Consider the following 13095-nt stretch of genomic DNA (forward strand, 5'->3'; position numbering starts at 1 on the left):
TGATCCTGGATGGTCTTGTTGATGTGTTCACCTCCCCCCCAATAGGTGTCCCCTTCTGTCCCCAGTGTGTTCCTTTATCCATGTGTAACCTTCCCCCGTTGTCCCCCCCCCCCCCCACACACACACACACAAACACACACCGTCGTATCTCCACTCCCCCATGCAGTTTTCTGCTCCCGGGTCTAAGTGGCAGTGTAGTGGCAGTCTCTCCTAATCCTTGGCTCCCTCAGCGAGTGCAGTCCTGTCCTGCACGTCTCCTTCTTCTAGTGTCTGCTTCTGCTGATTGCGTCATCAGCGTAAGCCGTTACTAGAGGAGGAGTACGGAAGAGAAAAGGTCTGCGATCCCTGCGGGAGACACGGATTACGTGAGAGACTGCTGCTACATTGCTAATTAGAGACAGCGCGGGGGGAGAGGAGACACGGGGTGCCAATGCAGGCCGTCCCCAACGTGGCGGCAGTATGAATCGGCAGGCTTTCCTAAGTTGGGGATTCCCTGCATTCACCATATAAGACGCAGGGACTTTTTCTCAGTTTTTGGGGGAGAAAACAGTCTTATATGCTGGCAAATATGGTAAGTAAAAAGTTCAAATTACAAAATGTTTTAGGTACAAATTAATTATGCGGTATCTTGGTAAATTCAAATATTTATGCTACGATCACTCTGTGCGTGTTGTGTTGCTGTACTGTATGATGCATAATGCTTAGGGCTTATTTCCACTACACGCAGATTGGATGCAGATTGGATGCAGAATAGATGCAGAAAAACTGACTCCAATGAATGCCTACGGGAAAATCTGCATCAGAAAAATCGCGTTTAGTGGAAACAGGCCCATAGACATTCATTGGAGTCAGTTTTCCTGCATCCAATCTGCGTGTAGTGGAAATAGGCCCTTAACCAGGGCTGTGGAGTCGGTACAAAAATCATTCGACTCCGACTCCTCAGTTTACGAAACCACCGACTCCCAACTCCAGGTACCCAACAATTGCTCCGACTCCACAGCCCTGTGCTTAAAGAGAAACTCCGACCAAGAATTAAACTTTATCCCAATCAGTAGCTGATGCCCCCTTTTACATGATAAATCTATTCCTTTTCAGAAACAGACCATCAGGGGGCACTGTATGACTGATATTGTGGTGAAACCCCTCCCACAAGAAACTCTGAAGGACCATGGTACTCCTGGCAGTTTCCTGTCTGTGAACCTTGTTGCATTGTGGGAAAAAAGTTTCCAACTGCCAAAAAATCATGCAGCAGCTACTTCACCTGCCAAAATGTCAGCATGTAATAAATGTCAGAATGTAAATCAGGGATTTAAAAGATTTTACAACGGGCAAACACTGACTAAATCATTTATGTATAATTATTACAAAAATGAAGCACTTTTTTATTACATTATTTTCACTGGAGTTCCTCTTTAACCACATGGGAACGTGCTACAATGATTCCATCATTGACTCATTCCTCCCTAAGAGGAAAATCAATAACAAAAAGAGAGAAGTTCATTTTATATATCTGAGAAAAACGCTGCTAAAGTTGCATAAAGGTACCGTACTCTGTAACTGATTGCCAGAATGGTGATTGACTATAGATTTTAGTTGATAGTTTTGGTAACAGATGCTGTACAGACATGCAGGTAGGCAGCCTACTCTCAAGCGAAGAGGGCAGAGAGGACTTTTGTTATAATTTTCAGAGGTCTAACGTAGTGGGTGGTGGAAGGATGTTGTGGTGGGACACTCGTATTGACATTGTTTTTACCCAGGACTGAAACAAAACATCATTTTGTGGAACAGAAATCTAGTTTTTGTATGTAGCTCCTAGTTTCAGGCTCTTTGGGAGGGGCTGTTCCTTCGATGGCATCCTGCTGTTCAGGCTGCAATGGGTGGGGCTTAGACTGACTCTTTAAAGAGAATCTATACTCTAAAATTCTTACAATAAAAAGCATACCATTCTATTCAGTATGTTCTCCTGGGCCCCGCTGTGCTGTTTCTGCCGCTCCCTGCTGCAATCCTGGCTTGTAATTGCCAGTTTTAGGCAGTGTTTACAAACAAAACATAGCAAGTGATGGGCTGAGATTGGCTCAGTGTGTGAGTCATACAGAGTGTGCAGGGGGCCTGGAGAAGGTGTGTATAGCTTCTATCCAATCACAAGCAGCACAGCACATTCTAGCCTGACTGCCTCAGCCCGACAGAGGAGAGAAGATTAGATCATATAACAGAGATAATACAGACACTGTTCAACTAGGAAAGGCTGCAGTAAGACAGGCCACATTAGAACAGGTATAGGAACTTATAGGTTAGAAGAAATAAGGCTCAACATTTTGTTAGTCTCTTTAAGATTGCAGCCTTCAGCAGCAACAGTCTGTTGTAAAAGAAGTAGCCAGCACCCAGGAGCTTCTACACAGACATGAAATGAGTTTTGCACAGGACTGTTAAAATATTTGTGGCTGGAGTCGAACTTTATGCAATGTGTATTGACTGTTTTCTCGGAAAATAAATCTGGCTTTTTTCAGTTACCTTCAAATGCCTATATTTGTGACATGCCTTATAATAGATTTTGGCACATATACGTTAAGATGGATTATTGGCATACTTTTGTAACTGCCGTCAATTTACACACATGCTCACACTCTCTCTCTCCTACCGATATGCCTAACACTAATTTTTCTCCCGAAAAGCCTAAAACTGGCCATACACTATTCAATCTATTTAATCATCCCTTTTTTTTTTTTTTAAAGGCTACAAAAGATAGGTCTAGAATGTTGGTATTTACTGTATTTTTCAGACTATAAGACACACTTTTTCTCCCCCAAAAGTGGGGAGAAAAAGTTACTGCGTCTTATAGTCCGAATGTTACAATGTACCTGTCCAGGCGATTGTGCCAGCAGCAGGCAGCATGATCTGGCGGTGGTCCTGTGCGTTATAGCAGCTGCCACTGCAATGCTTGAGAGCTCAATTCAATTGTAGTGATTAGTTAGTGGAGCTAGGTTTGGGGGGGGGGGGGGGGGGGGGCAGGGGTTTGTATAGTGTAGCTGGGTGGGGGATATCAGGGGTTAGTGAGGTGTAGTGTAGCTGGAGTGGGGTCATCAGGGGATATTGTAATTGGTGGGGGCAGCAGAGGTTAGTGTAGCTCGGCAGTGCATCTTCGAGACATCTTGGGGGGAGGTTAAAGGTCTATAAGACACTCCTTGACCATGGACGCACCTAGATTTGTTTTTTGTTTTTTTTTCCTGATTTTTGCCCTCTAAACTTAGGTGCGTCTTATAGTCCGAAAAATACGGTAGTCAGATTGTAATATCGATCATCATTTCGATCATATCCATCGAAAACAAAAGAATAGAGTGATAATTAGTGTATGGCCAGCTTTACTCTAACCTTTCTCCAGATACACATGACACTAATCTCTCTACCAATACGCCAAATCCATTGCTTGCCGAGCCCTTACATCGGTTACCCTATCACTCTTTTTTCCGAAGTCCATTTGCCAAACTGCTAACTAGCCAAACCTTTACCAGTGGCCACCACTACTCACTGAAGTCACTGCACCAAAAACTACCTCCCCAGTCACAATTAACATGGAGGTTTATGGGATAGCCAGTAAGTGCCGGTTGCCGTGGTGTCAAAATGAACTGCTGAGATTTCTGGGTCACAGTGGCTGTGACCGTATGTATGAATACTCTTGGCTCTGTTGCTGGTGTTTCAACTTTATCTCCTATATCCCTTCACAATTCATTCTCTCCCTTTAGAAAGCAAAGATTGACATTACAGAAACTCCGACAAGCGACCAACTAGTGGGATCTGGAGATGTTGCTGAGGTCTTGGAAGCACCAGAAAGCAGCAAGTTGGCATCCGGAGATATCACCGAGAGCATTAAAACAGCAACAAGCAAACTGTTAGTGGAATCTGACGATATTGACGAGGACTTGATTTGTCCTTTGTGCAAATCGTTGTTCAAGGGTCCTGTGATGGTCGCATGTGGCCACAACTTCTGCCGTGACTGCCTGGACAAGGCCTGGAAGGATGAGAACACCTTCACCTGTCCTGACTGCAATGAAGTCATGACTAAGAAAGCGTACACCACTAACCGAGCACTAGTCAACCTGGTGAAGAAGACAGCTGGTGCTATCACCATTCTGTCTCCGGAGAAGCCTGTACAGAGAAGAAAGTCCGAAGTCTACCCAATCTGCCCTGAGCACGACGAGAAGATGAAGCTCTTCTGCAAGGATGATGGAGTCCTGAGCTGCATTATCTGTCGGGACTCCCTGAAACACGCCGGTCACAAGTTCCTGCCTGTCTCAGATGCAGTGGAGATGTACAGAGTAAGTCTTCTAGTACTCGTCCAAGGCAGGAAATTATGAAATGAGATTAGTATTCTTGCTGTATGCATCCCTTCATGAAAATGATTAACTACTGGTTTGGGTGATGTTATTTAACTCTTCAATTACTGAATTTTTTAAAAAAATGTGAATCCACATTTTATTTGAATAGATTTAAAGCATTCTGTAAAAAGTACAGCATTTTGCATACTAAAACTACTTTATGTACCAGTCCATAGATACTCTGCAACTGCCTCCTCATAGTCTCTGAAAAACACCCCCATTAGTCACATGGGTTTGTAAAGAGAGAGTGATTGGTCTGTTAGCCGAAGCCACGCCTCCTTGCTGATGGCTACTTATAGAAACCAGGAATCAATACACTCCTTCCTGTAGTGAGATGATGGTCCATACACTAGGAGTAGACAGTTGTGTAACTCATTCCATTTACAATATACTATGTAAAGTGCTGCGGAAGAAGTCGGCGCTATATAAATAACTAGCTGATTGCCCGGCGTTGCCCGGGTATGTATTTGGCTAGTGTCTGCTCCACCCACTTTTTCTAACTCTAACACACAATTACTCAATGACCAAGTTTGTGAGCTTTGTGGTCTTTGGCATCAATGATTTGCATTGAAATGAAAAAATCTGATGGGCTGTTTGTGGCTCCACTCTCTTTTCTGAATTTGAACCCCAGTCACCCAATGACCAACTGTACCAGGTTTGAGGACTGTGCCATTAACAGTGCAAGAATGGTAGCAATTAAATAATCCCTTGAAAAGAAATAGGTGAAGCTTTATTCACTTTTGTAGGCTCCACCCACTTTTCTGAATATGAATCCCATTCACTGAGTGATCAACTGTGCAAAGTTTAATAACCATTCCATTAACAGTGTAAGAATGGCTGCAGTTTACATTTTCCCAATGAAATTTGTATTTGCCTCCACCCACTGATGACCTGGCGTTGCCCGGATATGTATTTGACTGGTTTTGGTTCCGCCCACTTTTTCTAACCCTAACTCTCAAACACTCAATGACCAAGTTTGTTAGCTTTGGGGTCTTTAGCATCAATAATTTGTATATTCCCATAGGAATTAAACAAATCAGATTTGTGGCTGCGCCCCTCTCCAGCATTTGAACCCCGGTCACTCAAAGACCAACTGTAGCAGGTTTGAGGCATCTGCTATTTACAAGTGTAAAAATGGCAGCAATTAAAATATTCCCCTTGAAAATCAACAGGTGAATTTTGATTGGCTATTATAGGCTCCACCCCTTCCCTTAATATTAATCTCAGTCGCCCAGTGACCATCTGGGCAAGGTTTGGGAACCCTGCCATAAACAGTGTAAGGACTGCAGTCTACATTTTCCCAGTGAAATTTGGTTTTGGCTCCGCCCACTTTTTGTAATCTGGACACACAGTCACTCAATGACCAAGTTTGTGAGATTTGGGGTCCTTGGCATCAATACTTTGTATTCTCCCAAAAAAATTAAACTGTTTGTGGCTCTGTCTCCTTTTCTGAATTTGAACCCCAATGACTAACTGTACCAGGTTTGAGGTTTGTGCCATTAACAGTGCAAGAATGGCAGCAATTGTAATATTCCCCTTGAAAATCAACAGGTGATTTTGATTGGCTTTTTTAGGCTCCACCCACTTTTCTGAGTATTAATCCCAGTCACCCAGTAACCAGCTATGCAAAGTTTGAGAACCCTGCCATTAACAGTGAAGAAGGGCTGCAGTTTACAATCTCCCCAGAAAAATCTGTTTTTGACTCCACCCACTTTTTGTACTCTTGACACACTCAATGACCAAGTTTGTGAGCTTTTGTGTTCCTGGCATCAAAATTGTGTGAATGGAAGCAGTTTATCCAGAAAAGTAAATCTGATTGGCTGTTTGTGGCTCCGCCCCTTTAGTGAATTTTAACCACAGTCACTTGATGACCGACTGTAGCAGGTTTGAGGCCTCTGCCATTAACAATGTAAGAATGACAGCAGTTTCAATATTCCCCTTGAAAATCAATAGGTGAATTTTGATTAGCTCTTGTAAGTTCCACCTATTTTTCCGAATAATAATCCTAGTCCCCCAGTGACCAACTGTGTCAAGTTTGAGAACCCTGCCATTAACAGTGTAAAGGTGCCCATACACTCGTCAGATTGGCAGCAGATAGATCATCAGAAGAATAGCTGCAATTTATATTTTCCCATGTAAAAAGTTAGTTGTTTTTGGCTCTGCCCACTATTTCTAACCTTGACATGCAGTCACTCAATGATCAAGTTTATGAGCTGTGCGGTCTTTGGCATCAATAAGTTGCATTTTCCCATTGAAATTAAACAAATCTGATTGGCTGTTTTTGGCCCGCTCTGTTTTCAGAATGTAAACCCCAGTCTCCCAGTGACTGACTGTACCAGATTTGAGGCGTCTGCCATTAAGAATGTATGAATGGCAGCAATGTAAATATTCCCTTTGAAAATCAAAAGGTGAATTTTGATTGGCTGCTGTAGGCTCCACCCACTTTCCTGAATATTAGTCCCAGTGGCCAACTGTGTCAAGTTTGAGAACCCTCCCAATAACAGAATGGCTGAAATCAATCTAAAAAATCTGATTGGCTGTTTTTGGCTCCACCCCCTTTAGTGAATTTGGACCCCAGTCATCCAATAACTGACTGTCTCAGGTTTGAGGCCTCTGCCATTAACAGTGTAAGAATGGTAGCAATGTAAATATTCCCCTTGAAAATCAATAGTTGAATTTTGATTGGCTGTTTTAGGCTCCACCCACATTTCTGAATATTAATCCCAGTCACCCAGTGGCCAATTGTGTCAAGTTTGGGAACCCTGCCATGTAAAAAATTAAGTTGCTGGCGCCGCACACTTTTTTTAACCTTGACATACAGTCACTCAATTATCAAGTTTATCAGCTTTGGGATCCTTGCTTTGCTCGCTCTCTGAATTTGAACCCTAATCACCCAGTGACCAACTGTACCAGGTTTGAGGCATCTGCTATTAACAGTATACGAATGGTAGCAGCTTAAATATTCCCTTTGAAAATCAAAACGTGAATTTTTATTGGCTGTTGTAGGCTCCACCTACCTTCCAAAATCTTAATCTCATTCACCCAGTGACCAACTGTGCAACGTTTGAGAACCCTGCCGTTAACGGTGTAAGAATAGCTACAGTTTATATTTTCCCAGTAAAATTTGTTTTGGCTCCGCCCACTTTTTGTAACCTGGACAAATAGTCACTCAATGACCAAGTTTGTGAGCTTTCAGGTTCCTGGCATTAAAAATGTGTAAATGGAAGCAGTTTATCCACCAAGGAAATCTGATTGGCTGTTGGTGGCCCCACCCCTTTAGTGAATTTGGACCCCAGTCACCCAAAGACAGACTGTAGCAAGTTTGAAGCCTCTGCCATTAACAGTGTAAGAATGGCAGCAGTTTAAATATTCCCCTTAAAAATCAATAGGTTACTTTTGATTGGCTGTTGTAGGCTCCACCCACTTTTCTGAATCTTAATCTAAGTCACCCAGTGACCAAGTGTGCCAAGTTTGAGAACCCTGCGATTAACAGTCTAAGAATGGCTGCAGTTTACATTTTCCCATTTAAAATGAACGGCTGAAATTTGATTGGCTGTTTTATGCCCCGCCCACTTTTCCTGCATTTGTAACCTCGGTCACCAAGTGACCAACTGTGCCAAGTGTGGGGACTCTGGCTTGATTACTGTGAGAATGGCAGCCTTTTCCATTTTTTCCATTGACATGAATGGGTGAAATTTTATTTGCTGTTTGTAGCTCCGCCCAGGTGTGCAGGGGGGCCACGAGACCCCCAGAACATATCATCCCAGGTAGTATTAAAACTCCATCAAAGAGAATACTGCACTCAACACAGCTAACCTTCCCCTGATTATAGACCACACACAAACGTTTCCAGAGAAACCTAGATATGCCTGGTCTTATTACAGGCTATTATGTTAGAGAGAACTGAGCATCATTTTTATATCCCAGACACATTAAAATGCATGCTAAAAATGTCTCACTAAAGGTAATTACGGGCAGTATTCTTCTATTTCCTCCATGGCAATCAGCAGAAAATGGAAGGCCGATAAGGACTTTTCTAATTAGACTTAATTGCCCAGAAGCTGAGATCAAACAAACCCATTCAGCATTAGGGAGGTGGGGGGGGGGGGGACTCTGTGCTTCAAACAGATAAAATAAGTCACACTTTCTGAACTTCCCACCAACCCAGGATAATGGCAGTGAAAAGGGAGGGGATACCTTCTCAATCATGGAAGTCCATTCAGCTGTTTGAAACCACAAGCTGCTAAGATCCCTTTAAAGGTACGTACACACGTCTAACAACTTGTCGTTTGACAAGTTGTCGTTTGACCGACAAGTTGGACGTGTGTACGCGCTGTCGATCGAATAACAGCTGGTTTGCCCGATCTGCTCAGCGGATCGGTTGGGCGATTTGTCGTTCAAACGACTGTCAGGTCCGTACATGTGTACAAATGACTTTTAGTTGTTTGTCCAACTAATATATGTACAAACAACAAGTCGTTCGATCAGTCTTTTAACCACTTCCCTACCACGTTATTTTGTGCTGATTGGTGCTGCGTGGGCTCTCCAGCCCGCAGCACCGATCAGCTAGCAGCCAGGCCGATCAGACTTCCCCCCCCCCCCCCCTTTTTTCCCCACTAGGGGGATGTCCTGCTGGGGGGGTCTGATCGCCGCCGGCTGCTTGCGCTTGCAGGGGGGGGCTCTTCAAAGCCCCCCTCCGCAGCGCTTCCTGGCCTCCTTCCCCTTCCCTCCCTCTCCCTCCCCCTGTGAGCGGCGCAGGACGGATTTCCGTCCTGCACCTGATGGGATAGGCTTTAGCCTATCAGATGCCGGTGATCCCCGGCCAATCAGAGGCCGGGGATCACCGATCTCCTCTACGGCGCTGCTGCGCAGCAGCACCGTATACATGTAAACACCGGGGAAGGTCTTCCCCGTGTGTTTACATTTACCCTGCGAGCCGCCGATCGGCTCGCAGGGTGTTCACGGAGACACCCTCCGTGAGCTGACATGGAACGGCCGCTCATACGAGCGGCCGTTTCCATGGAATACACTTCAGGATTCAGGGGCGTGTATATATGCTCCGAGAATCCGGAAGTGGTTAATCTAGTCCATTGTTCTATCCAGTCCATTGTTCATTATCAAGTTGGTTAAATGACATGTAAATTAGATTAGCATATCGGCCGCTTTAAGGCCCATACACGTCGAATTTTTCCGAACGACGGGTCGTTTGAACATCCCGTCGTTCAGTCGTCCGCACGCCAAATCGGGCGTGTGTACAGACTGTCGTTCGGGTGATAGACTGGTCTTGAGCGATCCGCCCGGCGGCTATAATTGAGTGTGCACGGCAGCCCCCAATCCGCCCGGCGGATCAACTCACCCAACGGATGGACAACTTATTTGAAGATGCCACTCCCCTGCCCACCACGTGAGATCACTCACGCCTCGCTTCCCCCTCCTGGCACTGCAATGTTGCCCAAGGGGATCAGGTCCCAGTCCCCGACGGACAACATAAGTCAAAGGTGTCTACGCAACTTTAGTTTATAGAAGATACCAGGAAAACCTAGCTAGCCCTGGTCTTATCTGAGATCATTGTTTGAATATGTAAACACGGTTATAGACAACTTGGCATGCATCCCCCTGCAGCTATCTGAAGCAGTACCAATACAAGATCTCAATAACAATATGTGCATCCTATATTGAAGAAACCAAGATTTACGTTGCTAGTGTTGTGTTCCCTCCAGACAAAGCTGTCGGCCATAGTGAAGCCACTTGAGGAAGCGCTGAAGGTGACGAAACAGCTGAACAGCACACAGAAGGAGAAGATTGAGCAGCACAAGGTAAGTCATTACCTATAGGCAACCCTCAGTTTTATACACGCACACACACACACTGATTGGAGAGGGAATCTTCCACTGCTGTCCATTTTACTCTTCGCTTATACTTTGTAATCAGTCTGATACTGCTGTAGTGAATTCAGTAGCTGTTCCTTCTTACTGGTATCAGATATCTGACAGTTTAAGGACTGGTAACTTAAAGGGGAACTGAAGTAAGAGGTATACGGAGGCTGACATACTACTTTCCTTTTAATCAATACCAGTTGCCTGGCAGCCCTGCTGATTCTCTGCCTCTAATACTATTAGCCATAGCCCCTGAACAAGCATGCAGCAGATTAGGTGTTTCAGACTTTAAAGTCAGATCTGACAAGACTAGCTGCATGCTTGTTTCTGGTGTTATTCAGATACTACTGCAGAGAAATAGACCAGCAGGGCTGCCAGGCAACTGGTATTGATTAAACGGAAATAAATATGGCAGCCTCCGTATACCTCTTAGTTCAGTTGCCCTTTAATAGAAATCGAGAAAAACCTTAAAGGATTAAACTGCGACATAATATTCAATAAAGACTTGTTTTCCTACTGTATATTTCCCATACACAGTGTTCTCCCCAGAATTTTTTTTCCAGCCGGGTGGCATGAAAAAGAAGCCGGGTGGTGTGCGAGCTGCGAGGGGGGAATGCAGGGCTGATGCAACTCTGCTTACAACCCGCCCAGCCAATCACAGCTCCACTAGGAAGGTGAAGTCACGCAGGCAGAGGAGCGCTCCTGCACTGTACAGCAATGGCTTTTGCTACCGTGCCCCAGCTGAGCTGATTAATAGCAGGCTATGGAGCGCTCCTGCCTGCAGATTACATCAGTGACATTTGCTAGCTACGCAGGTGCATACCAACAGGCGGGCCGGGTTTCAAAACACCCGGGTGGCCCGCCCACCTTATTAAGTCTGGGGAGAACACTGCATATAGTTACCATATTTGCTTTGGTGCACAAGTATTATAGTCAGTTTACAAACTACAAGCTCCCAAAGTACAGTTTATCTGCTCTGAAAGCTGCCGTTGCATTTTACTGCATAGCTGCTGTATTTATATATTATAATGTATTGCCCATTTCCTGTATAAAATAGGTGAAGCAACTGTGGAGAATGCTAAACTCAATGAAGCGTCATTTCTTGTAGGGTCGGTCAGATGGGCTCTTAGCCACATCTATGCCAACAATTTGTATTTGTAATATCTTTAATGAAATAACGAGGAGTCTTAAGGCTCATACACTCATCAGACTATAGTCTTTGGAAAATAAAAGATCACAGACCAATTTTACCCCCTTCCATGTAGTATGAGAGCCATACCTACACAGTCTATTCTATTGAGCTGAACTCCCCATCAGACAGAAATCTTTGCAAGATGCTGCACACAAAGATGCTGCACACACAGATGCTGTAGACATTCAAAAGATCAGCATCTGCAAAAGATCTGTTCCTGCCAAAGATCCGTTCCTGCAAAATGCATTCATAGTCTATGATATCTGCAGATCATCATACACACCTTGTTTAACAGACATTCATCTGCAGATCAGATCCACCAGGATGGATTTTCAGATCTGCAGATGACTGTCTGATCTGCAGATGAATGTCAGTTAAACAAGGTGTGTATGATGATCTGCAGATCTCATAGACTATGAATGCAATTTGCAGATACTGATCTTTTGCAGATACTGATCTTTTGCATGTGTACAGCATCTTTGTGTGCAGCATCTTGCAAAGATTTTTTTCTGATGGGGAGCTCAGCTCCATAGAATAGACTGTGTAGAGTATGGCTCTCATACTACATGGAAGGGGGTAAAATTGGTCTGTGATCTTTCATTTTCAAAAGACTATGGTCTGATGTGTGTATGTGGCCTTAGACCAGACTACTTTTATATAAAAACAAATTCTTGTAATTCTATTCAATAGTTAAAAAGCATTGGTCTTTTGAGTACATAAAGTTCAATGGTAGAGCCATTATGGTATATGATCTTTCTATGTCTTGTGTCCCTTACTGAGCTTTCTGAGCCCACAATTTATACAGATTTTTTTGAATACACGAAATTCATGTGAGTCTCAGGGTCACTGAAAGGCTAGACATGTCTCGCCACGTGATGAGGTTGACCTTGAATCTGAGCCAACTTGGAATACACACACTGCATGTGCACTTCTCTGGATTCTAAAAGTTACTTGCATTCCAAAAAACTGCATTAAAGGTCAACGGTTACTTCAGTTTATACCTAGGAGTCAGGCTGTTATTAACCACATTACGCCCGCCCACAGCCGATGAGCCTAAACGACCGGCTGACCGGCGGGGTGGGGGGGGGGGGGGTGGGTGGTAATGCGGCGATCGCGTCACTGGTGACTCTATCTAGTGCTGCCAATAGGCTCCTCCCACCTGGCACGATAACCCGCTCACAGTCTAGTCCTACCATAGTCAGCCTAATGTCCTACCATTTTATCATTATGTATTTATATAGCACTGAACTCTTCAGCAGCACTGTACAGAGCACATAGTCATGTCACTGACAGTCCTCAGAGGAGCTCACAATCTAAGCCTACCATAGTCATAGCCTAATGTCCTACCATATTATTATGTATTTATACAACACTGACATCTGACGCAGCACATTACAGAGTACATAGTCATGTCACTGATTGTCCTCAGAGAAGCTCACAGTATAATCCTATCAGTCAAAATGTCTTATTATTATTATTACTTTATATTTATATAGCACTGACATCCTCCGCAGCACTTCAGAGTACATAGCTATATAACTGACGGCCCTCAGAGGGGCTCACAATCTAATTCTACCATAGGACATTCGGCAATGACTACCATAATATTATTTACTGTACATAGTACCAATATCTTCTGCAGCACTTTACAGAG

The 13095-nt window shown here is 44.1% G+C and overlaps 1 protein-coding gene across 3 annotated transcripts in view; it reads left to right on the top strand.

Annotated features, from left to right (window-relative positions):
- Nucleotides 1-13095, top strand: part of LOC137524252 (nuclear factor 7, ovary-like) — a 53117-nt gene that overhangs the window by 17336 nt on the left and 22686 nt on the right. For all 3 annotated transcript variants that reach the window (XM_068243896.1, XM_068243897.1, XM_068243898.1), the window contains 2 exons: nucleotides 3741-4313; nucleotides 10094-10189. In XM_068243896.1, coding sequence (XP_068099997.1) covers nucleotides 3741-4313; nucleotides 10094-10189 — 669 coding nt within the window. The remainder of the gene's footprint in view (nucleotides 1-3740; nucleotides 4314-10093; nucleotides 10190-13095) is intronic.

This window comes from Hyperolius riggenbachi, chromosome 7, assembly GCF_040937935.1.
Source record: "Hyperolius riggenbachi isolate aHypRig1 chromosome 7, aHypRig1.pri, whole genome shotgun sequence".
Classification (NCBI taxonomy): Eukaryota; Metazoa; Chordata; class Amphibia; order Anura; family Hyperoliidae; genus Hyperolius; species Hyperolius riggenbachi.